This window comes from Vairimorpha ceranae, assembly GCF_000988165.1.
Source record: "Vairimorpha ceranae strain PA08 1199 chromosome Unknown NODE_60, whole genome shotgun sequence".
Classification (NCBI taxonomy): domain Eukaryota; kingdom Fungi; phylum Microsporidia; family Nosematidae; genus Vairimorpha; species Vairimorpha ceranae.
This window is the reverse complement of record NW_020169355.1, coordinates 1-25,159: the sequence shown is the minus strand read 5'-3', so window position 1 is coordinate 25,159 and position 25,159 is coordinate 1. Positions and strand designations below refer to the sequence as shown.

Below are 25,159 nucleotides of genomic sequence, written 5' to 3'. Positions count from 1 at the left end.
TCCCAACAGTATTAAATATATTATGATTTATTTTTTTGCGAATTTTAAATGATATGACAAAGTTTGATTATTAAGACGTTTAAAAAAATAAAATCTTAACCTCATTATTTTAATTTATAAATTCGCAAAGTACGAAGTAAAATAAAAAATAAACTTTTTTGAAGCTTTATACGAGATTTTGTAGTAATATAAATACATTGAGAATAAATGTATTTATTATGCTATATATAAATTTTCTTGTTTTTATTCATTACAGGCCATCTTTTGATTTTCTAAACCCGAGCTTATCATCTTAAAGTTTTTTTCTCAGTACCTATTTTAATCTCCAAATAAAAATCGGAGCTTCGGCGACGTATGATAGTTAAGCTTTCCAGTGTCTTTTTGAGAACTTTTGTTTGTATATAGGTCCCGGTTAAATACATTTAAAAAAGTAAATTTTTTACATTTTTAGAATAATATGCTAAAAAATATTTTTAATTTGCCTTACATATTAAGATTTACCGTGTAAATACAAAATTTCATTTTTTTCTTAACGTCATGTAAGCATTTTGTTTCTTTAAATAATTAAATTTTAACATTTTGTAGTAGAATTAAAAGCCTAATAACGTTAAAAATATTAAATTTTTTAATGATTGGTACAAAAAAATATAATAAATCAATTTTTGTTCGAGCTAGTATAAAGATTGCTATTGTATGGAACATGTAGTTTATGTATAAAAAATGTAAGCGTTTGAGCAAATGAAAATATAACTTAATCGTGTTAATTTTAATATTTAAAATTTTAAAATTGTAAAAATGTTAATGCAAAATGGCCAGATTAAAAAAAGCCTTGAATTTGGAAATCTATGTATGCTTTTTTAAAAAAATCTATTTGTTTATAAAGGCATCAATTCTTTGTAAAGTTATGAGACATAGTTACTTTAGTTTTATTGACTTTATGTGCTAAAAATTAGCAAATATTATCAAACAATATTAAAAATTTTTATAAATAGTGGCAGATAAAAAGAATGTTAATTTATATTAGAAAAAATAATGGAAAGTTGCAATATTAAAACAATATTAATTTCTTTATATTCCTAAAAAGTTGTTTTTTAAAAAAATTGAAACGTTTTTAGAAAATGTGCTTGTACTAATACAACACACCAATTGTTTAAAAGCGAATTTTTATTTGTAAAGCTATTCTTTTGTTCTAAAGGTTTCTGCTTGCTATACTTTTCATGTGTAAAAACAATATAAAAAAATTTAAAATCCGTTTTGTTGAAAACTACACAACAACTCTAGTGTAAATTTTTAAACTTTTGCATCTTCATTGATTATTTTTTTCAAAAATAATTTTTCGTGTCTACCTGGGAAACCCCCTATGCCTAGTAGAACAAATTATTAATACTTTCAATTTTTTTTGACCATTTCTCTAATAAAAAGCCTGGTAATATTTTTTAAAAGAAATCTAAAAGTTTTTATATTTTTTTTATAAATGTTGTAAATAAACAAACAACAAACTTGTTGGTTAAAAAAATAACAAACTTTTACGCTTAGCAAAACTTTTCTTTGCAACTCATGAGCAGTTATTTTTTGATTCGTCAAAAAATATACACTTATATGAAATGGAGCCACCGGGAATCGAACCCGGGCACACTGCATGCAAAGCAGCCGCTCTACCCCTGAGCTATGGCCCCTAAGTAACGTTTTTATCAAAGTTTATAATATACTACAGAAAGATTTTTTTATTCAAATTTTACATCCCTATGTCAAGAATTTTAACATCAGAAGAATCATTTGTTGTAGATAAATTTTCTTCAGTAAAAATAAAAAATGTTGAGGATGTTAAACAAGTAAATTTAGTAACAAAAAAGAATAAATTTTTTGTCGAATCTCCTGTAGTGTATGAAATTGAAAATACAGATTCATTTTTAATTTTGGGAGAGCCTAAGCAGGTCATTGATATCAACTACCTAAAAAGGTTGTACGTTGAACAGCTTAAAAGTAGTAAAAAATAAATTATATTAAAAGCATTTGTTTTATAAGTTTACAGCGCGCAGAAAAAGCATTTTACTTTGTTTTTATAACACTATCTTATTTATGCATTTTATAAAACCTATTACTATCACTTTCTAAATTATTTTACAAACTATGATTTTTTATAAACAATTCTTAAATTTCCGTTGTAAGAGCTTTATGTCATGGCATTATTGGCATATCTTATTTAAATAGTTCCAATTAACAGATATATTTCCATTACAATTTTTATTTAAATATCCTATGAAAAGTTAACAAATCATATTTAAATAGTTTAATTAAAAAGTATAATTTACTTAGATAGTATATTATCAACACTCTTATTGTATCTAACTCTTAACTAATATTCAATACTATTTTATCCATAAAAACATATAAATTACTTCTTTATAACATAAATTTTATATTTATCATCTTCAACATTATTTAGATAATTTGACCAGACATTATCTGTAATATTATATTTCCATTTAACATCTAAATTAAAAATATAATTAAATATACAATCTTTATCAATATCTTTTATATCATTAAAATTATCCGTATGTTTGCTATACAACTCTAACTTATAATTTATGCCATTAATATTAACTTCGTCACTTACACTTATATTGATATATTTGACAGGGATGTTGATTACAGTGTCATTAATAACACCTTGAAAAAAATTTTTAAAAATTATTGCCATCTCATTTTTATAACATCTCACATAAAATTCATCTTTTAATAAATCTTTTTCTTGACACGTAAAATAGTAAAACCACATTCCTTGGTCATAACAATCTGTAAAAATACATGAAATGGGATCAAACCCATTTGCATAATGAAGATAAGTATAATTTGTAACATCCTTAGGAATAAATGTAAAATCACCATATAGATTATTAATATAATTCCAGCAATGTAAATTTCTTTTATCTGCTTTAATTAATATATTAAGTAAATCTTTTTCTTCTATTTTATATCTAAATTTCTTTAAAATATATAACCTATGGAACCATGACTCATATGATTTTGGATTAAATCCTATAGAAGATACCGTACATTTCAATTGTTCATCTTTATTATCAATATTTAATTTTTGTTTTAAATAACTCCATGCTTTGTAATCTTCTGTACAATATTTTACTTTTTGCAAATATTTGTTATACAAATCATCCATCTTTTCTATTTCTTTTAATTTTTCCAATATTTCTTTATCTTCTACATATTCTCCTTCCTTAATGTTATGTACAATCATTGGGGGATTTTATTTTGATACTTTAAATTTTTTTTTCTTTACCCCCCAAAATGCAAATATTTGTAAAAACGCTAACAGGAAAAACTATTACTTTAGACGTAGAGTCTAATGACTCCATTGAAAATGTAAAAGCTAAAATTCAAGACAAAGAAGGAATACCACCAGATCAACAGAGATTGATTTTTGCTGGTAAACAGCTTGAAGATGGTAGGACACTTAGTGATTACAATATACAGAAAGAAAGTACTTTACATCTAGTTTTAAGATTAAGAGGAGGAAATAAGAAGAAAAAGGCATTTAAGACACCGAAAGTAGTTAAACCAGTGGTTGTAAAGGAGAAAATGGGATGGCTTAGGAACTTTAGAATTGGTAGTGATGGAACTGTACAAGTTATTGGAAAAATGTGTGATGCTTGTGGAGATGGTTCATTTATGGCTAATAGGAAATGCTTCTTTAAATGTGGAAAATGTGGTACAATTGAAACGAAACAGGGATTAACTGCATAATAAAAGAACTTTTATTGAAAAAAGTTATATTTTTTGTGTAAATTTAATATATCACTTATATTGATTTGAATGAATTTTACTTTTTTTATTGCCGATTGTTTAATTAATGATTGCCTTTTGTAAAAATGACTTTGTAAATAAACTTATTTATTGAAGTAGTGATACTTAAATATATAAAAAGGATTTAATAACCAATTAAATAGACTTTTATATATTGATTGGTTTAATTTAACTAAAAATTAATTAAACAAATCTATAATGCAAAATAGACACACAAAAAAACATCTAGACGCAAAATGAAAATAAAATGACATAGTATCAAATTCCCAGTAAGTAACAGTAAAAGTGCACAATAAACTGAATAAATTGATATAAAAGTAACTTTTTGGTCTTTTAACCAGTTTTCTACAATAAACAAAATAAAATATAAATGGAATAGCGGTCTCAAAATATGACGGTGTATCAGTAAACACGTAAGCTACAGAATAATCAATTTTTTCTAGATCTTTTAGGCCACTTAAAAGATTAATTAGTGGATAAATGCATATATCATCAATATTCAGATATGGTAAAATCAGTAAAATTAAATTCATTTTTGGCTTGTAAATTAAAAATGCTAAAACCTTGTTTTCTGGATATAATGAAATGATTTCTCTGGTGGAAGAACTTATAAAAAATGGGAAAAAATCTTTTATAACACTAATACACAATAAAATGTAAAATTTTAAGTTTTTTCTTTGTAAAATTAAGAGATAAACAATCAGACATGTATAGAAGCTAATATTAGATAAAATGTCAGTTTTATCATGTAGCCAAATCATATTTACTAAAATTATATTATTTAAACCAGTATTGCAAAATAGAAAAGTTAATATCCAAACTAATGATTCGTTTTTAATTGCTCCGACGGAATGTGACACAATAATTATAGCAGAAAATATTGTAAACCAGCGCATATCAAAATTTCGCCATATATTTTGCAACTTTACGTTTTTAATATTTTGTAAAAATTTAAATATCAATTTTTTTAAAAGGACAAGCGATATAACAAAGCTTATAATTAAATACATCTGATGTTGTCCAGAGAAATAATTATATATTTCTTCTGATAATTTGTAATGTGCCATGTACAAATCATCTTTCTTCGTAAAGTTAAACGCTTTTCTGCCGACCATTAAACATTTTTGTTCATAAAATTTTTGTAAAAAATCACTATCGTCGACAAGTTCGTGTATAACATTACCATGTACATTTTGAGGTACACAAACACCTAATAAATAACACACTGTGGGAAGAATATCATCTTGATGCACTATATAAGGTCTTTGAAAACCTTTATTTTTTATAAAAAAGTTATTTTCAAGGTCATATCGCTTTCCTAGAAAATTTTTTCTAATTTTTTTCAATTTATTATCAACATTAAAGATTTGCATCGGTTTTTTGGAAATGAAAGAAACAAATGACGACATTTCATGTGTGCTAACACCCCCATGTTCACCTTCATCAGTAACACCATGATCGCTTGTTAGTACTAGTAATGTATTATCTCCCATTTTAGTGAAAACATCATTAATCATATTATCAAATCTCTCTAAAGAATCCTTTAATTCTGGATGAGAAGTTGTTCGATGTATGTGACCAAGAGAATCAAGTGAAATTAAATGACATAAAATAGCTTTATCAATATTTACTCGTTTTTTTAAAGCCGTGATTGCATTTTCTTCATTAATAATTAAATCTTTTTTTGAATAAGGATCTATTGCGTAAGTGTGGCATTTTTTTAATATTGGACATAAATTTAGCCAGGTAGCATCACCAAAAAAAGACACACTACCTTTATATTTGTCATACATCTGATTAACCATGTTATCAATATCTAAAGAAGATTTTAAAAAGGTCTTCATACCTTCTAAAAAATTAGAAGGTGTTCCAGTAAGCAACCCGGTAACTCTACACGTTGTTGATGTAGGGATTCCACACACGCTCAATGCTTCAAATTTGTCTTTTATACTGTTGTATTTTGACATTTTATTGTGTAAAAAATGAGAGCTATTTTTTGCTCTATCTTGTATGTAGTCATATCTCAAGGCATCAAGCACGATATAAATAACTGAATCATATTTTGGTTTAGATTTCATAGTAGAAATGTTTGTGTCGAACTTTACACGCTTAAAAATGCCGTTTAGAAAAAAATATATATTTAAAAGTATCAAACATTTTGTAAACATTAAGGGTAAAAGATATTATTTATAAACAATCAAAGAAATAAACAATAAATTGCAAAAATTTACTTATAAAATTCATTTTCAAAAAAATCTTCATTTTATTAATTTAATAGAACCTTCTAGCATAAAAATTTATTTTTCCTGCGTTAAATAATTTTTTACCTTTTTCAATCACAGAAATTTTATCTCGAATGCCCCAATCTTTTGAATCTTCGGATTGTTCAATATTCGATTGTAACGTTGTAAACAATGCATTCAAATCCTTGTATTTCTTTTCTTTATAGCTTATATTAATATTCCGATTAGTAGTAATAGTAATATTTCGCGATACATCATTGTTGTTAGATAAATATTTTTTTTTATTTTGTATATTAAATTTGTCAGATAGTTTTATTAATGGTGTTGTTGGAGCATTATTTGATTTATTCGAATAAGAATTTTCAATCTTTTTAGTCTTCCAAATGTTATCTTTTAAATTAAATTTTTGTCCTTTTGACTTTTCATTAAAATTGAGTTTTAAGGGTTGTTGAGACTTTTTATAAGAAGATTGTGGACTAGGTGTAGATTGTTCATTCCTAATAGTAGAGATATTAAGCGATGAAATTTTATCCTCTACGTCTTTTTTTTGTTTTTCAAAAATATTAAACTCAGTAGCAGCTTTTTGTTCTTGTTTAATTTCTTTAAAAACATTTTTAGATGGTTCAATTTTCAAACTTGATTGTAAAACCTTTTCCTCTTTTTTATTTTTGTAACTTTCTTCTTCTTTATTACCTTCCAATGTTTTAGCTTCTTCTGCTACTGTAACATTCCTAAAAATTTTCGAATTAGCAGTAATAGGCTGATGTAACGATTTTAAATTGTCAATATTAGGCTGTTTAGGTTCAATATTAACAGTAACTTTTGGTTTTTCATCACTAGTATTTTCTGTTTTTTGTGCATCACTTTCAATGTTGATAATAACTTTTGGTTTTTCATCACTAAAATTTTCAGTCTTTTGTGCTTTATCTTCAGTGTCTTTATTTATGCTTATATTTTTTTTTATATTAGACTTATAAATTTCAGAATTTTTTTGTAGTTGTTCTTCTGTATTTTCATTTTTTATTTCATCATTTATTTCTTTACATGCACAATCAGAATATGTTCCATTATTACCTGGTGCATTTAATATGGTGTTTTTGTACTTAATATATTCTTCATCTGACACTTTTGTTATTGATGTAATATATGACAAATTAATAGATAAAGTTAAATAGACAATAGACTCTGGTTGTTTATAAAAGGCATTTCTCATTATAATCACATCCTTATTACGCCATATCAATTCTGCAAATATAACAGTTTCTTGTGATTTAAGACAAATTTTGATGATAAATTTTTTATTCATAATTTGTTTATAGGGGTTGAATTTGAATTATAATTGCAGAAAAATTTGACACATTGTTTCACATATAATAAAATTAACCTTTATTGTATAAACAGTATTAAATAAGCTTTGTACAGTTATATTCTTTTTTAACGTCTAATTAAATAGTATTTTTTAATCTTGAAAAAAGGTTATTTTTTAAATGCCCTTAATGGCCGAAGATGAAACAATACAAAATATTACACCTTGGGAAGCACAAGTAGTTACTGATAACAAAACAATATCTATTAACTATGAAAAGATAATTACACAATTTGGATGTAAAGAATATCATGAAGAACTAACAAAAAAATTACAAGAAATGACTGGTGTTCCACCGCATTTCTATTTTTTAAGAAATATTGTGTTCGCTCACAGAGATTTTGACATTTTACTAGAAAAGTTAAAATCAAAAAGTTTTTATCTTTACACTGGAAGAGGTCCAAGTAGTAAAAGTATGCATTTAGGACATGTTATACCATTCCAGTTGTGCAAATATTTCCAGGATACATTTAATTGTCCTTTAGTTATACAAATGACAGATGATGAAAAATTTTTATTTAAAGATCAGTCATTTGAAGAATCTACTAAATACTGCGCAGAAAATATTAAGGACATCATAGCATTTGGTTTTAATCCAAAGTTAACATATATTTTTAGTAACGTAGAATCATCGCATTTATTTGAAAAAAATACATTAAAAATTGCTAAATCAATTTCGCTAAATGAAGCATGTAAAATTTTTGGTTTCGATAACAACAGTAATATTGGAATGATTGGATTCCCCGCCAAAGAAATTGCGCCATGCTTTGCTTCTTCCTTTGAATTTTTAAACAAAGGCGCTATGTGTCTTATACCTTGTGCTGTAGATCAAGATCCTTATTTTAGATTAGCTAGAGACAAAGCTAGCGTAATGAAAGAACCCAAGCCCACTACTTTGTACGTTTCACTTTTGCCCGATTTAAAAGGAGTTAATAGGAAGATGTCAGCCAGTGATACTACAAGTTCAATTTTTTTAACCGACACACCGGCTCAAATTGCTAAAAAAATACGAAAATATGCTTTTAGTGGCGGAAAAGAAACATTAGAAGAACATAAAAGACTGGGAGGAGATACTGCAGTAGATATTTCTTATCAATATTTGCGATATTTTTATGATGATAATATTGATCTTGAGAGGATTAAAAATGCATATGAAAAAGGAGAAATGTCGACAGGAGACATTAAAAATAAATGTATTGATGTTCTACAAAAATTTGTTAAAGATTACCAGGAAAGAAGAAATTCTATAACAGAAGAACTCTTTCAAGAATTTTGCAGCAAGTTATAATTAACTAATAAATTTATTTTTTATGTTTATTTACTTGTAAAATAATTTACTTAACACTACAAACCTTATAATATTTTTAAATTTTTTTTCATTCACATTAGTTCATAAATAATTGACGCTTTTAAAAGAAATGATACAATAACAAAAATATACTAATTATAAATTTTTTCTTATAGCACAGTGAACATAATAAACCAATTTTTAAAAAATTCACTTCATTAATATTTAGTTGTACTGGTCAATCTTTAACACTTTTTATAAGATAGTATAGAAAATTAAATTTGATTTTTTATAAAATTTTTTTCTACCCCTTAGTTCTTTTCAATGTATCTAATTGATATTATGTACTCGTTCCAAAGAACAATATTTTTTTAACAGTCATAAATTTACTGTTAAGTACATTTTTTTATAACTTTTGAATAAAAAACTAGCTAGTTATTTAATTAAGAGAATTTATTAATTAGGATTAGTGCCATCTGAAACTTCTATCACCTTAATGTTAAAAAGTTCACTTGGCTTATTTTTTTTATTTTTTTCGTCTTCATCTTTTTTATTTGCTTTAATAATATTTTTAACAATAACATTTACTCTATTTATAGATGGCATAAAAATATCGAGATTTTTAGAGAAATTTTCAAGTTCTTTCATTTCTTTTTCAGTAAAAGAAACTTTTACAGATTTTGATTCAAAATCCTTTAAAAGAAAATCAGAGGTTGGTGTTTTATAGGTAGAATCCAAAGGAGAAAACGTTTCTAATTTAGTAGGAGTTTTTAGGTTGGTTGGAGGTGTGGATTTAGCAGGAATAGATTTTTTAACATCGAAATTAAAAGGATTTAGAGACATTTTTGGCTTATCGAGTTTTGTAACAGCAGAAGATTTGGGCAAAGAAGAATGTTTAGATTTCGATTCTCCTTTTCTTTCTCCTAGTTTATCTTTTTTTAATTTAGAACTACCTTTATTCTTTTTTTCAGAAATTTGTATTAATATTCCATCATCTTCTGAACTAGAACTAGCAAGTTCACCATCCTTAGAAGAAGGATTTATTGTTAAACCTGCTTTTTCAGAAGATGCAGGTTTGGTAATATCTTCTTCATGTATTTTATAAGACTTGGCTTTTATAACCTTCGAGAATAAATATACCGAGATTAATTGTATAAAAAACTTCATGTTTACAAAAAAAATTATGCTTAAATATTTTTTTTTAAAACTTTGTTTTACGATGAAACAAAATTATAAGAGAAACATGTAAGATAAAGTTTTAAATCATAATAGATTTTACAGATATAAAAAATGTTTAAAATTATTTTAAATGTTTTGGTACTGCTTTATAACTATTGATTCTTATTTTTTATAAAACTTAAGATTTAAAAATCTTTAAAAGTTTAGAGCTACAAATAAATTTAATAAAGTTTAAAAATGTTAGGTAAACATAAATAGTTTTAAAAATTAGGATATTTTTTTAAATACAGTCCACTTTTCTTAGTAAATCAAAAAACTTGATTGCATTAAACAATAGACTTTCTATTATTTTTAAATAATTTACAAATAAATTAATTCTTTTTATTGTATACTAGCCTGCACTATCCCGTTTGAAACGGAATTATTAATGCGACATATTCTTATTTTACATTGTGTAACATATCTTTAGGCTTGTGTGCATTGTTTAAAGTACAAACTGTCTTACATTGTAAAGTAAAATTTGCCATGGTTACCATTTTGCAATTACAAAAAAATTAAAAAATCCTAAGAAAATATACAAAACCCCGTAATATCCTTTATGTAATAATTATATACAATTTTTTGGGTTGTATTTTAGTGCTTTTAAAGCAAAAATTAAAACAAAATTTTACAAATTTTTAAAAAAGAAGGGTTGAAAAAAAAATAAATTTTCAGATTCAAACTTTTTATATATATTGGTGATGATGATAGATAGATTATTTGATTGTTAATTGTCTTTATTTTTCAAATTTTGGAAATATCAAAAAATACCTAACAGGCCGACTTTAATCGTAAAAATTATACAAATACTGTCATTACCCCGTCTTTCTGACGCTAGCAAAGGGTTGTAAGAAAGCCTAGATTTCTTAAATAACATTTATTATTTATTATAATTTGTCTATATATTTGAAACATTTTTGGTTTTAAAGTCTTGTTTCGGTATAAGTCTTACTATTTAAAAATTTTTTGCCATTGGTGACAAAAATATCAAAATTTAGAAAATTTGACAACAGCCTTAAAAATAAATTAAATAACTAAATATCAGTTTTAAAAAAAAGATTATATTTTTAAATATGCTTTTTAACAAAATTACAGTAGAAAAAGTAATTTTTAATATTTGATTTATAAATCTTTTTCCGTGAATTCATTAAGTTTTTTAGTGAATCAAAATAATTATAAGATAATTATTTCTACAAATTTAATTAACAAAAATTAAAACTATTTATTTTGCGTATTAATTAAAGTAAACACCGATCAAAAAAAATAAACAAAATAACTACATTTTTAATATATTTATTTTAATTTATCATATTTGTATATATTTGCCTTAATTTTTTGCCCTACAATGTATTTAGCATTTTTTTTAGAAATCATTATATGTGCAGAAAATACTGAAGATATATTAAACTCAGCATATTTTAAGAACTTTGAAAAATTCGTCAATGGTAATCATTGTTTTTTAAGAAGGCAGTCTATTTTAAAATATTTGCGTTTTGTTCCATTTGCAGAAGAGAAAACAGAATTATTATTTGATATATGTAGAAAAACATACAAAATTCTTAAATTTAAAAAGTACAATTTAATCAAATCGATATTAATACGTACGCATGTTTTGCTATATCTTTGCAATAATTTAAATTTAAAATCATTATTGATTGCTACATTTATGTCAAGACTAAATAATTTATGCTTATTAAATTATGATGGACATAGGACGACGTTGAAATCTCATTGTACACTAAAATTCCAAATTGTTACGTATATCAACGAAGGTAGTATAGATATGAATTATATGAGAAAAGTTGAACAATTAACTGAAGCTAATATTGAAGAGTTGTTAGAATCTGTAAAATCTTTGCCGTTTATTTTAAATATTAATCTTATTTACGAATTAGCTCGTATTACTAACTTAGCTGAAAAAGCTCTTGAAACATATTCTACACCTCAACAAGCTGCTATTTATGGAAATTTTTTAAATCCAAAATTTATTGAAAATGTGTTTGAAGTTAAACATACAGCTACGCATTTTTTTTTATTATTTGATAAAAAGGATAAAAAATTAGATAGGATAAACTTTAATTGTTTTGGGGAAGCGTTAGATATTAATTTTCTTAACGATTGTATTAAATATGACTCTTTTAGAGATGGTCCTGATTATAGTCCTTTTATAAATTTATCTAAAGATTTTGACATTTTTTGTAACGAAACAATAACCTTAAGCTTTGATTTTGCAGATATATTCTTAGGACTAATACAATGCTATTCAAAACATTTAAAACGCAATATATTATTGAGTGTTGAAAAACATGCTAACGATCAAGTAAGTTTACAGTTTATTATTTGTAATGAAATGGAATATGCTAAAAAAATGAAAGAATATTATGCAAGGGCTTATAAAAGTGCACCAGACATTAGTTCTGAAATAGAAAATCTTATAAAAATCGATAAAGTACATGAATTTACGACATTAACAGATCTACATACATATTCGTTTAGACCTAATGGAACTGAAGGGATTGATGGTTGGTTTTATTGGTTAGATTGTGGACATTTTTTAGGATTTGAATTAATTGATGATTTTTTAACCAAATTGGACCATAATTGTCACTTATGTAGGAGGTTAGTGGGTATTAAAATATGTTTTCAACACAAAGCATATAAAGTTAAATAAAGTTGGTTTATACTTTTGAATGAAACAAAAAAATTTACATTATACTTTTTTAAAAATAAATATTTTCTCTTTTTAGATAATATTTTTTTGCCTATAAAATTTAATTACAATTCACCTAAATAAGCGTAATTAAGAATCAATTTATAAGGTAATAAACTACATGATAGAGTAAAGCAGAACATAGGTTTACAAAAATATTAATTAATTTTTCCTATACTTAAACATTTTTATAAAACATTTTTCATCCTCCTTTGCATTTATTTTTAATTTTTGTAATAGAATAAATATTATGTTGAACTTTTAAGACTTAAATGAAAGTAAAATATATTTTATATTACGGCAGCAAATCGTTTAGATTAAACTAAATTTGCGGTTGGTGGCAACCGTACGCTGCTTTTAAAATAATACACTGTTTTTAGAAATACAAAAAAATCAATCTTTTTTTAATTACGTTAACAATTTATTCATTTTCTAGCGATTATCAATATGATACTCACAAATAAATTATATCAGGTAGTCAGAATGCTGTTCTTGCACCAGACCACTTTTTTCTTAAAAATACTTTGACTTGGACCACAGACCTTCTAAAGATTGTTGGCTATCGACGGGCACAAGGAATCAGCAAAATTAATCAAATATTTTATTGTTTTATGGATATAATTCGGCACGGTGTATTAATTTAATGTTTTAAGTGCAGCATTATATGCAAGCCATTCATCCGTTACAATAATTGTGCCAGGCAAAATATTTTCAGAATTATATGTACGATAGGAACTCCTTTCTGTTCTATACAGGCAAAATAAAGCATCTTTTTGATCCAATTTCAATACCTCCGATGTATCGTTGGCCCTTTCTGATGCTTCCTCGGTATTTTTTCTTTTAAAAGAAAGAAATTCTTCAATTTATACAACTTTTGTCACCTCGTGCTCCTCTATTCCACCAACCATAATTTTCTGGGCAGCCACATATTCAAAAATACATTACCCAACCAAGCTGGTTATTCCACTTTGTGTTTACCGACGTATTTTAATTCATATGCAATATCTACAAAAGGTAATTCAAAAAGATACTTATAGATAGCTTTGAAAATGATCTTTACACCAACCCCGAGTAATTTAAAAAGCTACCTGTTCTTACTAAAAATATGTGCATACAAGCCTTTTACAAGCCCAATTATAAACATATGGTGCACCCTTGCGCTTTGCATTAATATTCGGGACTGTCTTAGACACACGCTGTATGTATAAGTATTACCAAAAACCCCAATTTCCATAATGTCGCGTTGGCTGAACTAAATTCTGTAACATATTGTCAACGAAAGCTTTATTGATTGTAATAGCCAAATATCCTCATTACAGTATACTTTCTGCAAAAAATAGGTGGCAGATCGTTGTTTTAAGGTAAAATTCAATTAATCTACCAAATTTAAATATACTTTTATTAAATTTAATAATTGATTGTATTTTTTTTTTGTGGCGCTATTAATATTTTTAGTTTTGATTAAATCAAAACATTCTTTGTTCATACCAATCACTACAATAATCTGACACATTTATTGGTTTGTAGAAATGTGATTGTTTTAGATTGCACCAATAAATTTAAGACTAGAATGTTATGATTATCCATAACACTTGTAAATTCTATTAATATATTTTATAAGCTCTTTTTTATCAATTCGCAATATTAAGTAAACAAATTCATTTTTTATAGATGTATAATTATCTTTAATATGCTCATTACTTCTTAACATTATAAAGTCTTTTAATTTGGTTTTTAAATTCACAGCAATATAAAATATACAGTATGAAAAAGCTTGTCATAGTATGGATAAAATATTATTTTTTTTATAGCTATAAAGGACGAGCACTAGACATTAACCATCAAAAACAATATTTATTTTTTTAAAAAATTAAATAACAATCTCAAATGTGAGAGATATTTTTTAAATAAAGAATTTTAGTTCGATTTCTATTAAATTATATCTTTAGAAAAAATTGGGAATCTACCCAGTAAAGCTATTTTTAGCACAAAAAACAAATAAAGTTGCCTTTTAATTAAATTTGAAATAATTTAAAAATTTTGCAAAAATTTTCATCCTTTTATACTACATTTTGCATTTTAAAATTATAACTTTATAATATTTGAAAGAAAAATTTACAAAAGCAATCAAATTTTAAGTTGTCTGCTTAAATAAAACGCATTAAAGTTTTAAACAAAGATAATGTGATGTTAATTTTTTTATTGTTTGTTTTAAATTTGTATAATTTTTACCCCTATCATGATAAACTATAATATTGTTTGTTAACCTATAATTTTTTAACTAGAAAATAAATAAGATATTTAGGTTACAAATATTTGTTTTGTTGTAATTTAAAAATAGCTATGCTTGCTTGTATGTGACAAATTAAACAATTTATCTTTATAATTGTTTAGATCAGCACATAATTGAAAGAACTTATCATATTTTCTAATGATGTGAAACAAATGTTTAGTTCCTTTTACTGGTGCGCTACAAAACAATGACTATAAATAGCACTTTTAAATAAAGATTAGTTTATAAATGAAAATCAATGTTTGGCAATAATATAATTTTGTTAAATTGGAAATTTATTATAAAAAAAATAGACATTTATGGCAAAGAGTAAAAATATATAAATTTTAAAATTATATTACCAAATTGAAACATACTCTTAAACTAAGCAGTCAAAGCTAGCATGTTTTAAAAAATTTTGGTAAACTTAAGACTTAAATACTATTAAATTTTTTCAGGAAAGAAGACTTTGCAAAGTAAGATTAAATTATATGTCATGTTTAACAATCTTTTTTCTTCAGTTTGTAGAAGCGACGAATGGTAATGTATACTTTGAATTCAATATTAAAGTACCACAGCCATTTTATCACGTGAACGTATAAGATTAACATTTCAATACAACTTACCTTCTAAATGCTAACTTCAAATTGCAAGGCCTGGATAAAAAACAAAAGTTGAAAAAGATCAATAAATAATACCGAAAAAATTTATAATATGTAAGGAAGTTTCATAATCGGGGATAAATTTTATAACAATATTATACATAATATATAAAGGTTTCTGCGGTATTACAGTTATTGAAAATATTTTAAATTTATGGCTTATTGAAAAATATAATCTTTTTCTGTAATTTCGATGGGTAAAAGGTTAAATATTAATAATAAAATAAATTAAAATAATTGATATGTAGTAAATAATTTCACGGTTATAAACAAAAGTTTAATCACACTAAGCTAATACTACATATTTATAATTTTGATACTTATTAAATGAATCCACTTAAGTATGTAAAAAATATGTATATAAATTTAAAAAAAATAATAAATTGTTAATTTAATTTACAATTTATTTAAAGTTGTTATGGTTGAATTTTAATATATTTAAAATATTGGTATCTAGGTCATTAAGCTAACTTAATTTCGAAAAATGTTTAAATTTGGGAAAAAAAATTAAATAAATTTTTGAAAGCTTTAAAGCTGCCTCCTTCTATTCGTTTAAAAATTATAAAAAATCTAAGTCATTGCACTATCTGCAGGGTAGTTTAATGATCCTGATCTAAATATTGCGTAAATATATTTTTTTTAATTTTAAACAGCAAATAATTAGTATACAAGTTTTATAAAAAGTTGTAAAACTAAAATTTTGACAAAAATTGCCATATGAAAGTAAATATATTTCAATATTGTTATGTAAAAAGAAAATAATTATTATTTTCTAAAATCTGTATTATGTAGCGTATATTTTTAATATAACTATTTTCAAATAATTTAATTTAAATAAATTATGTTTTATACCCGCTTTATTACAGCTACTTTTGAAAAATTGACAAGAATATTAATTTTATAATAGAAAAAGATAATAGTAAATTTGTAGATAAAAAAAGCATCTAAATACAAATTTAAAAAAAGCATATACAACAAAAGCCAAAAAATAAGAATGTAAAGATCAAAAACAGACTTCTAGGTCCTTTTTCATTATTTTATAGAGGTAGTATTATTGCTTGTATAATTCCTAATTGTAGTACAGGATTCGATAAAAAAAAACTAAAATATTTATATACAAATTTTGGAAAGTTTTTAAAAAATAATATCTATCTCTATAATCGATGTAATGTTATATTATTTGATCAGGATGATTTCAGTACTTTGCAGACTGTGTAATGTTCCTAATCCCTTTTGTTTTGTGGACAGATAAAATGGGACCAATTGCGAACTTTTACTGAACTATTTAAATATTTTTTTTTTAAGTTTAAAGCACTTTTTTGAAAACCAAGTGGTATAATGACCCTATTTAATTATTTGATTATTTTGATGTACATATTTTTGAATCAAATAAAATAAAAAAAGAACAGTTTTTTTTGACTTTTTTATAAACCCAACTATTTTAATAAACCTAAATAAGAATTACATTGTTCATGTTTGTCAACAATTACGAATGATGAACGTCATAAGTGAAGAATGATACTGCATGGAATATCATAAGCACAGAAAATTCGAAATGTCTAGTAAACAAGATTAGTATAATTTTCTGTGTTAGTTGTATTTCTGCTAAATTACAAAAACTTTATAAATGTAAAAAAACTTAATTTTTACAAAATGTTACCCTTTTTAAAATTGCAAGTCTTGATTTTTATAAAACCCTAGTGTTTAAAGATAAACTTAATATCATTGTGTGGTATTACAGCTACTAAAGATATTTTAAGTCAAATAATTTATTAGAAAATAATTGTTTATCTTCTTAATTCTAACGGATAGAATAAAAATAAATTAAAATAAATGACATGTGGTAAATAATATCACACAATGCTTTTTAATTAAGATAACTTTAATTAGCAATGTCTATATAATTTGAACGTTTTTAATTTTTTGGTGCAATAAGAGAAATTAAAGTTTGTCAAGCATGTTACATTCCATAACTCCTGTCTTACTGCTTACATATATTTTAATAATCATTAAAGTCGTTATATCTTTCAGTATAAATTAACAAATAATAAAGTCTTTTATGTAAATTATCATCTATTGATTCTATACTTATTTCAGCAGCTGTGTTTTTGTTCTTATTTATTAATTTTTCTTAAAAAATTTGGGCTTTTTACTAAATAATTTTTTCTAAACCCCTATATGCAGAAGATAACAAATAATCAATATGTTGTCTTTAAGCATCAAGATGAATGGCAAGAAGGAAGAATAGTTGATTATACGACTTTTGAAAACAAAATTATCTATAATATATATTCACTTAAGTATTGTAAAAGTTTCAGTGTTCAGGAGCATATTCTGATCTCATCTCCTGAAAATATTAAAAGAGTTTTAAAAGATTCAAATGCGGTTAGAATAACAAAAAACGAAACTTTTTTAGAAATTTTAAATTATGATGAAGCACAATCAAAGATTGGATTGCGCTATTCGTGTCTCAATTTTACATTACAAAAAATATTAGAATTATTCATTGCACACTTGATAGATAATAAATTATACTTAACAAAGGAAGAAATATTTTTAAGCATAGAAGGGCTTAAAGATATTATTAAAGAAATACAGGGAGAAATAAATTATAAATTAATAGATGAGGAAGGGGTTATTGGGTGCTTAAAATTATGTTATCTAACTGTCAACTATTTATTAACGAATGAAAATATATTGGAGGTTAAGAATTTCGTTCAAATGTTTTGTGTCTATCTTCTAGATTTTTTACTCGTAAATATTAATTTATTTTATGACAAAAATATGTATATATAAAGATTTGTGACTATTCTTAATGTTTTAATTAATTTAAAAGTCTCTTTTCTTCTTTAGTTGGTTTCAAATATCTTTATTATGTACAGTTTGTGTCAAAATATTAAGACAATCAAAATAATTTAATTTTGCTCTATAAAAACGTATTAAATGTTAAACAAAATGTTTCAAGACATTTTAAATTTTGAAGTTATTTAAATTTAATTATTCTTTAATTGGTTTAAATATAGAATAACTATAATTTTTTTGGTTTAAAAACTAGCGTTAAAATTTTCTATAATACTTAAATAATTGTATATTAATTGATTTATAGCAGATAAAAATATTGTTTTGGTTCTATATTTGAATATAATATTGTAAACTTTTTTAAAATCTTTTTTTGCTTAAAATTGAACTTCAATTCTTTTAACTTAGATTCACACCAAAAATTAAATTTCTTTATTTTAATTAAATAATGTGACGCTTAAATTTTGTTAGTTACATATAACAAAAAATTTAAAAAAATAAGTCAATTTTTTCGAAGAAAAATATCTAAGCTGAAATAATAAAAGAATACTATTATACTTTTGGACCAATTTCAGTTTTTTATAAGATGAATAAGCGTATGATTAATGATTTAAAAAAGGTTGACAAAAATAAAAAAAAGTTTTCATAAAAAATTTTTCGACAATTATTACTAAATACATAAGTATAAAAATCTAATAAGAACTTTAAAAATTAATAAGAGTTTTTTGTTGAATCTATCTTATAATTTTATTGGCTTAACATTTCTTAATTTATGCCTTAAAATCTGATAAAATAATTTAACATTTTGCTACCATAAGAAATTTTAGAATCTTAAAAATGCGGATTTTTATTTTTTTTAAGCTGCACTGTTTCGAACTGTCGGAAATTATCAAAATCTGTATTTTTCACAACTTAAACATTATTAAAGAGCTTTTCCTCCCTTCATCGATAACTATCGAATCTGGTTTATTCAGCTACGTATCTTTCATTTTACATCAAATCAAAGGTGTTTAGATTTGATTGCTTTTACAAAAAATCTATTTATAAATGAATATCTTAGAATAAGGTTATTTTGTGAGTGTGTACCAACAAGATGGTCTAAAAACTCAAAAATCTGTGCTTTACAAAGATTTAACAAAATCAATTATGAAAAGTTGTTTAAAGCTGGAAAGAATAAACTAGCAAACATCAGGGACTCTTTTGCCTAACTAGTATAGAAAAATATTTCGACCGATCCACAGCGATCAAAATTTTCTACATGATGAAAACGTACCATATAAGCAGGAAGAATATAATCTACATTGTTGATCATTTACTTACTAGACAGAATTAAGATTGGATTAAAATTATACAAAAAAAAACAGTGAGATAGCGAGATGCTTTTTATCTTACTGTGTACTAAATATGGCTTTAAAAAGACAAAAAAAAATCGGGGATGCTTAGTAAAGGAGACTATAAAAAATACAAAGCGCAATATAAACGGACTTACGAATTTTTAGAGATTAAAATACATAAAAATAAGGTAAATATTATCTATTTGATAAAAAAAGAAAAAATTTAATAGTGAATATTTTATTACAAATCAGGACCAATCTGCTATAGTAGAAAATGAGAAGCTAAAAAAAAGATAATATTTTTGTAAAAAAATTAAATTAATACAACAATCCTTGAAAGGAATAGTTCTGTTATGTAATGATAAAAGATGATGTGGTAATCAAATACAATAAGAAGTTTATCAACGAGCAAAAATTTAATATTATCTTAAAGTATACACCCCAGTGTATTGTTATGAAGAAGACCATAGAGTCACTTTATTTGCACAACAAAAGCGATGATATGATCAGGAAGTGACAAAAGATATCAGTACTTATCTGAAGGAGATTGTTGAAACTTTAATAACTTAACTAGGGAAAAAAGTCAATAGTACAGCAACAGAGCTTATAAGCATAAATAATACCATAATAATGAGATTTATGAAGAGTTACACTTACAAAATAATAATATTAATTTATGTACTGAAAATCGTCAAGAGTATACATCTCACCAAAAATTTATTAAAAAATTCTGATTTAAATAAATTAATAAAACTGTTAATAGGTTTTTTTTATGCATTTAAAGTTTAAGATTCTAAATTTTTTAAAAACTTAATGAAAAACATGGGGGTTTCTACCATAAATTAAATGATTTTAATGAAATTTGCGTAAAAAAATAAAAAAATAGACAATGATTTTATTTTAAGCGATTTGAAGTAGTATAATGTTGCTTATTAATACTATAATTAAATTTTAAATAAAAGGCCATCACAATATTAATGTATTATAAATTAAACGGCAGCCTAGAATTTCGCCGTGTGGCTAAACTTCTGGCTTTTGTCGACAGATCAAGAGGGCCAATGATAACTTTTCTGCACAATTTTTGATTTTCACCAAAATAAAATTTTTTAGCCCTTAATTTTAAATGTTACAAACTGAAGAAGAATATAAAATTATTTTGAATACCTTTAGAATACGTATTTTAACAAAGGGATGCTGTAGATGTAACTAAAAAATAGTCGATATTCAAAGTAACTTTGTTAGTTGTACTAACAGTATTTGTAAATATAGGTACAGTATATATAAAAATACTATTTTTTATAACTGTAAAATGAAAATTAAAACATATTTAAAAATTATAGATTCGGTTTTAAATTTTTTATCATCGGATTATAAAAGTAAAATTGTTGGAATTTCTAGAACAATGGTTGGTAAATTAATTAGTTAATTTAATAATGATAAATTATTTTTACCTTATTGTCAATCTCTTAAATTGGGTGGTCAAGATAATATTGTTGAAATTTATGGGAGTAAATTTGGAAAGAAAAAGTATAATAGAGGTCATTCTGCCAATGGTGTTTATTTTTTCAGCTGTGTTGTTTGAAAAACTAGAACAACTCTTGTATTCCCAGTGTTAGAAAGAGATCAATTAACATTAACTAATAGCATGTTAAATTATATACATTTATATTCTGTTATTTTTTCGGGTTACTGGAATGGTTATTTTATTTTGAAAAATTACTTTATTATTCATCAGACAGTAAACCATTCCGTGGAATTTGTTAATAGAACTAATAACGTTCATATTAACAATATTGAAGGCAATTGGTCAGGAATTAAGCGCAGTATTTGTTTTAGATGCAGACATTCTCTTATATCAAAATTTATTTATTACGTTTCATGCTATCTAGAAATTATTTTGCAAGCTCTTTTAGATATTTGATAATCTTTTTGTTGTTAACTAAATACTAAAAAAATTGTTTTTTAAGGTTTTTTTTGCCATTTTTCTCTACTAGCTAAAAATTTAAAACTTTTTCTTTGTTGTAACATTTAAAATTAAGGGCTAAAAAATTTTATTTTGGTGTATATCAAAAATTGTGCAGAACAGATTATCATCCTCCATTCAAGGAGAACAGAATTCTGAAATTTCGCCGAAGATTAAAAAGTTAAAAACATAGTTAAAAATAATAAATTGAGCAATTTTAATTAAAATTTTATAAATAAATTATTTCAAAATTTAAAAATTTATCTAATTGTTGTTTTTATTCATTAAAATAAAGATACTCATATAAAATTCGTTTTTACTGTAGATTTTTGCTTTCGCTTTTGATCTGACCACTTCTTTATTTGTATAATTTTTCCTATAAAATCTTCCAATATTTGTTCTGATTTTTGTTTCTAAGCACAAGGCAATATTAATTCTACCACTGTTGTAATTTTTAACATTTTAAAGTTATTAAATTTCTCATGCCTCCTTCCTAAAGAATTATATTTTTTTGGGGACATTTTTTATTTTTATAAAGCGCTTTCCAACAGCTAGTAAAAAACAAATATGGATGAGCCTCGTTGAAGATAAAAGAGTTATTAAAATATATAACAAAATTTTAGTACCGTTCTGGTTTTTTTAAAAGTTAAAGAACAATTTGAATATTATTTTTGGGCCACGCAAGAAAGACTCATGTGAAAACCCAGAGCATTGAATATTTTGTCAAATAAGCTAACTATAATAAATTAAAAATTCATATGCCACGATAGGTGCATTTATAACAAAAACCACCTCACCAATGCCTTTTTAATTTCTGTAGCTTCAATTTCTGATGTCAGAATTTCCTTAGTTCTATAATGCCCCAGAACTTAATAATACATCACTTCAAATTTTTTCTGTAATAAAAAAAATAAAAAATAAATTTTTTAAACACATAACTGTGAAGTAATTATATTTTCTAGTTTTTCTCAGAATAAAGTATAACACTGTAGCAGCAGTCTGTTGCTTATTATAGGTTGATCTAAAACTGAATTTTAGAAAATAATATTTATGTTATTGACAAAGCACGTCGAATTTGAGACGAATTTATGAATATATTAAATGCTAGGCGATTAAAACTGCTTTTACTACTGACTGCTGAATACAAAGGATCACAGGAGAAGCCGGAGTAAATCCTAGAATATAAATAGCGATTTTCTGAGTAAAGGATGCTTTTGAGTAATGAATAACTAAATAACTATTAAATTTCGACAATTTAAGTAGATTTTTATTAATAAACATGTAAGTATAAATGCCCACATTTACATTTATTGTAAAAAAAATCATATTTATTAAACATTTATACTGCGTAATATGGTTAGTCGAATGCTAATTTATAATATTTGTTAGTAACGTCCCATATTTATTCCACAACAGAAAAAACAAATATGTAATCTCAAATCACTATAATTTTACATTTATAAACAATATTTTAATTGTAAATAATTTTTTACCAAATTAATTAATTAAAATAAATTTTTAATATAAGAAGTAAATGTTATATTGAATTTCAAAATAAAGTAGGAGAATTAAAAAAAGTAAAAAGTAAATTACAAGGCTGTATTTACTTCCTTATATAGAAATCAATTTGGTTCTAACATATTGTAAAAATATTTTGCTAAGAAGTTAATCACAATTGTATAAGAATAATCTAATTTAGAAAATTCATTACGTAATCTAACAAATATATTGTTCCTATCTTCATTAGATATCTTTTCAAATAAATTATGCATCCAAAAAATAATTTTATCAAAAATTTCTATTTCTTTATCTTCAACCTTCGCTTTTGCTAGAAGAAATTTTAGATCAATAATATATCCTTTACAAATATTAATAATTTTATTCTCACTATCAGATGTACTATAGGTTGATAATATTTGATTTAAAATACATTTTAAACAACAAGTTGCTAAATAATCATCTGTCTGCTCGGTATAAATACCACTTACATTATAATTTTTATACTCATTTTTATATGCATTACATTTCTCAATCATTCTTTTTCTATATTCAAGAATGTCTTTCCTAGTCAAAAATTCATGCCGTTTATTTTTGTAAAAGTCCAACTTTGAGATATGATCCGATAAATGACTATCACCTGTAAAATTAAACAATACTGACCTAGTATTTAAAAATTTATCAAATTTCGCCAAAAGTTCTTCATTTTCAGTAGAAGTATTTACTATATCATTATCATTATTAAAAAATATATATACAGTATCTTCATGAATATTTGATTCGTCATTTTCTTTTGAATTTGTCATTTTCATTGGTGGGGGAAAGATTATCTTTTAAAATATTTTAATGAAAAAAATAAAATTATTTAGAACAAAAATTTTTATGTTAAAGCCAGTTTTAATAAGCAGATTTTGCACAGAGCAAAAGAAGAAATTAAATTTAATATAAAATTAGATGTGTGATGATGGCTTTTAATTGATGTTTAATTCTAAAATACAATACATGCATAAACAGTTATTAGAACATTGTACGTTTAAAAATTAATTTATTTTTGTTTAAAGTACAATTTAATTTATAGTTATAAAAGAACAAGATTACATAAAATATTGTTATTTGAATATCATGAATTCTGTCAAAGTAAATTAAAAATAATGAAATATATGAAAAAATTATTTTCTTTAATCTTACTGATATTTTTAAAATGTACAGATACATGTTAAACGTATTTTTATGTTAAAAATTAATTAAATGTTTCATCATGAAATAATAGTGTATATCTAAAATCAAAAAATTAAAGTAGTGTTTTGTAGCCTAAAGGTACACGTATAATTTACGAATATTTACTTAGCATTAACAGTAAATTTAAAAAAGCTGTTAAAGAAGATGTGACGAAAAAAATTTATGAGACAAAAAAACATTTTAAAAAGGGCGAGATTAAAATTTATGCAGCAAATTAATTAAAAATGGCCTAATAAATGTAACAGAAATAAAAATAGAAGAAATCCATGATGGCTATAATATACGGGAATAATTAAAGCAAATGCGAATTTATAACGCAAAAAAATTCGAAAACGATTACAAATCGGACAGAAATACTCTAAAATTCAGAACATGCAACAAATTACTAAGAAGGATAGAAAAAAAAATTATATTTTTAATAAATCGTAGAGTTGTTCTCGCTTAAATTTTATCGGAAGATCAAATGACATAGGACGATAGTATCATAAAAAAGTGCTTTAAAAATTATAAAGACCAACACAGCTTCTATAATAGAAAACAGTATTTACCAAAAAAAGCCACTATAGAAAAAGCTGAATAAAAAAAATGCGAGACTATTGCTATTTAAAAATTATAAAAAAATTCATGAAACTAAAGATTTTTTATAGGTAATAAGAAATATTTAAGTTAAAGTATATAAGGCAAATAAACAATATACATAAATGAAAAACGAAATTTGAGGCATGACAACGATTAATTATCTACAG

The 25,159-nt window shown here is 24.2% G+C and overlaps 13 protein-coding genes across 13 annotated transcripts; 6 read left to right on the top strand and 7 right to left on the bottom strand.

Annotated features, from left to right (window-relative positions):
* Positions 1-287: 287 nt before the first annotated feature.
* AAJ76_6000024738 (hypothetical protein) lies at positions 288-422 on the bottom strand (the record flags this gene model as incomplete). Its single annotated transcript, XM_024476059.1, has 1 exon — positions 288-422. The coding sequence occupies one exon, from the start codon at positions 420-422 to the stop codon at positions 288-290; it is 135 nt and encodes a 44-aa protein (XP_024330302.1).
* A 1,323-nt stretch (positions 423-1,745) lies between these two features.
* Positions 1,746-1,997, top strand: AAJ76_6000023414 (gal4 dna-binding enhancer protein; the record flags this gene model as incomplete). The annotated part of the gene is made up of 1 exon (XM_024476058.1): positions 1,746-1,997. One exon carries the CDS (start codon positions 1,746-1,748, stop codon positions 1,995-1,997), a length of 252 nt encoding a protein of 83 aa, XP_024330301.1.
* Positions 1,998-2,395: 398 nt separating this feature from the next.
* AAJ76_6000021904 (protein prenyltransferase subunit alpha) lies at positions 2,396-3,256 on the bottom strand (the record flags this gene model as incomplete). Its single annotated transcript, XM_024476057.1, has 1 exon — positions 2,396-3,256. One exon carries the CDS (start codon positions 3,254-3,256, stop codon positions 2,396-2,398), a length of 861 nt encoding a protein of 286 aa, XP_024330300.1.
* A 50-nt stretch (positions 3,257-3,306) lies between these two features.
* On the top strand, positions 3,307-3,762 carry AAJ76_6000021853 (ubiquitin-40s ribosomal protein s27a; the record flags this gene model as incomplete). Its single annotated transcript, XM_024476056.1, has 1 exon — positions 3,307-3,762. The coding sequence occupies one exon, from the start codon at positions 3,307-3,309 to the stop codon at positions 3,760-3,762; it is 456 nt and encodes a 151-aa protein (XP_024330299.1).
* Positions 3,763-4,001: 239 nt separating this feature from the next.
* AAJ76_6000019170 (gpi ethanolamine phosphate transferase) lies at positions 4,002-5,990 on the bottom strand (the record flags this gene model as incomplete). Its single annotated transcript, XM_024476054.1, has 1 exon — positions 4,002-5,990. The coding sequence occupies one exon, from the start codon at positions 5,988-5,990 to the stop codon at positions 4,002-4,004; it is 1,989 nt and encodes a 662-aa protein (XP_024330298.1).
* Positions 5,991-6,093: 103 nt separating this feature from the next.
* AAJ76_6000017789 (hypothetical protein) lies at positions 6,094-7,371 on the bottom strand (the record flags this gene model as incomplete). Its single annotated transcript, XM_024476053.1, has 1 exon — positions 6,094-7,371. The coding sequence occupies one exon, from the start codon at positions 7,369-7,371 to the stop codon at positions 6,094-6,096; it is 1,278 nt and encodes a 425-aa protein (XP_024330297.1).
* Positions 7,372-7,561: 190 nt separating this feature from the next.
* Positions 7,562-8,719, top strand: AAJ76_6000017598 (tryptophanyl-trna synthetase; the record flags this gene model as incomplete). Its single annotated transcript, XM_024476052.1, has 1 exon — positions 7,562-8,719. One exon carries the CDS (start codon positions 7,562-7,564, stop codon positions 8,717-8,719), a length of 1,158 nt encoding a protein of 385 aa, XP_024330296.1.
* A 456-nt stretch (positions 8,720-9,175) lies between these two features.
* Positions 9,176-9,886, bottom strand: AAJ76_6000015274 (hypothetical protein; the record flags this gene model as incomplete). Its single annotated transcript, XM_024476051.1, has 1 exon — positions 9,176-9,886. The coding sequence occupies one exon, from the start codon at positions 9,884-9,886 to the stop codon at positions 9,176-9,178; it is 711 nt and encodes a 236-aa protein (XP_024330295.1).
* Positions 9,887-11,282: 1,396 nt separating this feature from the next.
* On the top strand, positions 11,283-12,608 carry AAJ76_6000013877 (hypothetical protein; the record flags this gene model as incomplete). Its single annotated transcript, XM_024476050.1, has 1 exon — positions 11,283-12,608. One exon carries the CDS (start codon positions 11,283-11,285, stop codon positions 12,606-12,608), a length of 1,326 nt encoding a protein of 441 aa, XP_024330294.1.
* A 5,151-nt stretch (positions 12,609-17,759) lies between these two features.
* On the top strand, positions 17,760-18,377 carry AAJ76_600007400 (hypothetical protein; the record flags this gene model as incomplete). Its single annotated transcript, XM_024476061.1, has 1 exon — positions 17,760-18,377. One exon carries the CDS (start codon positions 17,760-17,762, stop codon positions 18,375-18,377), a length of 618 nt encoding a protein of 205 aa, XP_024330293.1.
* A 1,438-nt stretch (positions 18,378-19,815) lies between these two features.
* On the top strand, positions 19,816-19,941 carry AAJ76_600005344 (hypothetical protein; the record flags this gene model as incomplete). Its single annotated transcript, XM_024476060.1, has 1 exon — positions 19,816-19,941. One exon carries the CDS (start codon positions 19,816-19,818, stop codon positions 19,939-19,941), a length of 126 nt encoding a protein of 41 aa, XP_024330292.1.
* A 2,840-nt stretch (positions 19,942-22,781) lies between these two features.
* On the bottom strand, positions 22,782-23,003 carry AAJ76_600002157 (hypothetical protein; the record flags this gene model as incomplete). Its single annotated transcript, XM_024476055.1, has 1 exon — positions 22,782-23,003. One exon carries the CDS (start codon positions 23,001-23,003, stop codon positions 22,782-22,784), a length of 222 nt encoding a protein of 73 aa, XP_024330291.1.
* A 296-nt stretch (positions 23,004-23,299) lies between these two features.
* Positions 23,300-23,986, bottom strand: AAJ76_600001174 (hypothetical protein; the record flags this gene model as incomplete). The annotated part of the gene is made up of 1 exon (XM_024476049.1): positions 23,300-23,986. The coding sequence occupies one exon, from the start codon at positions 23,984-23,986 to the stop codon at positions 23,300-23,302; it is 687 nt and encodes a 228-aa protein (XP_024330290.1).
* Positions 23,987-25,159: the final 1,173 nt, after the last annotated feature.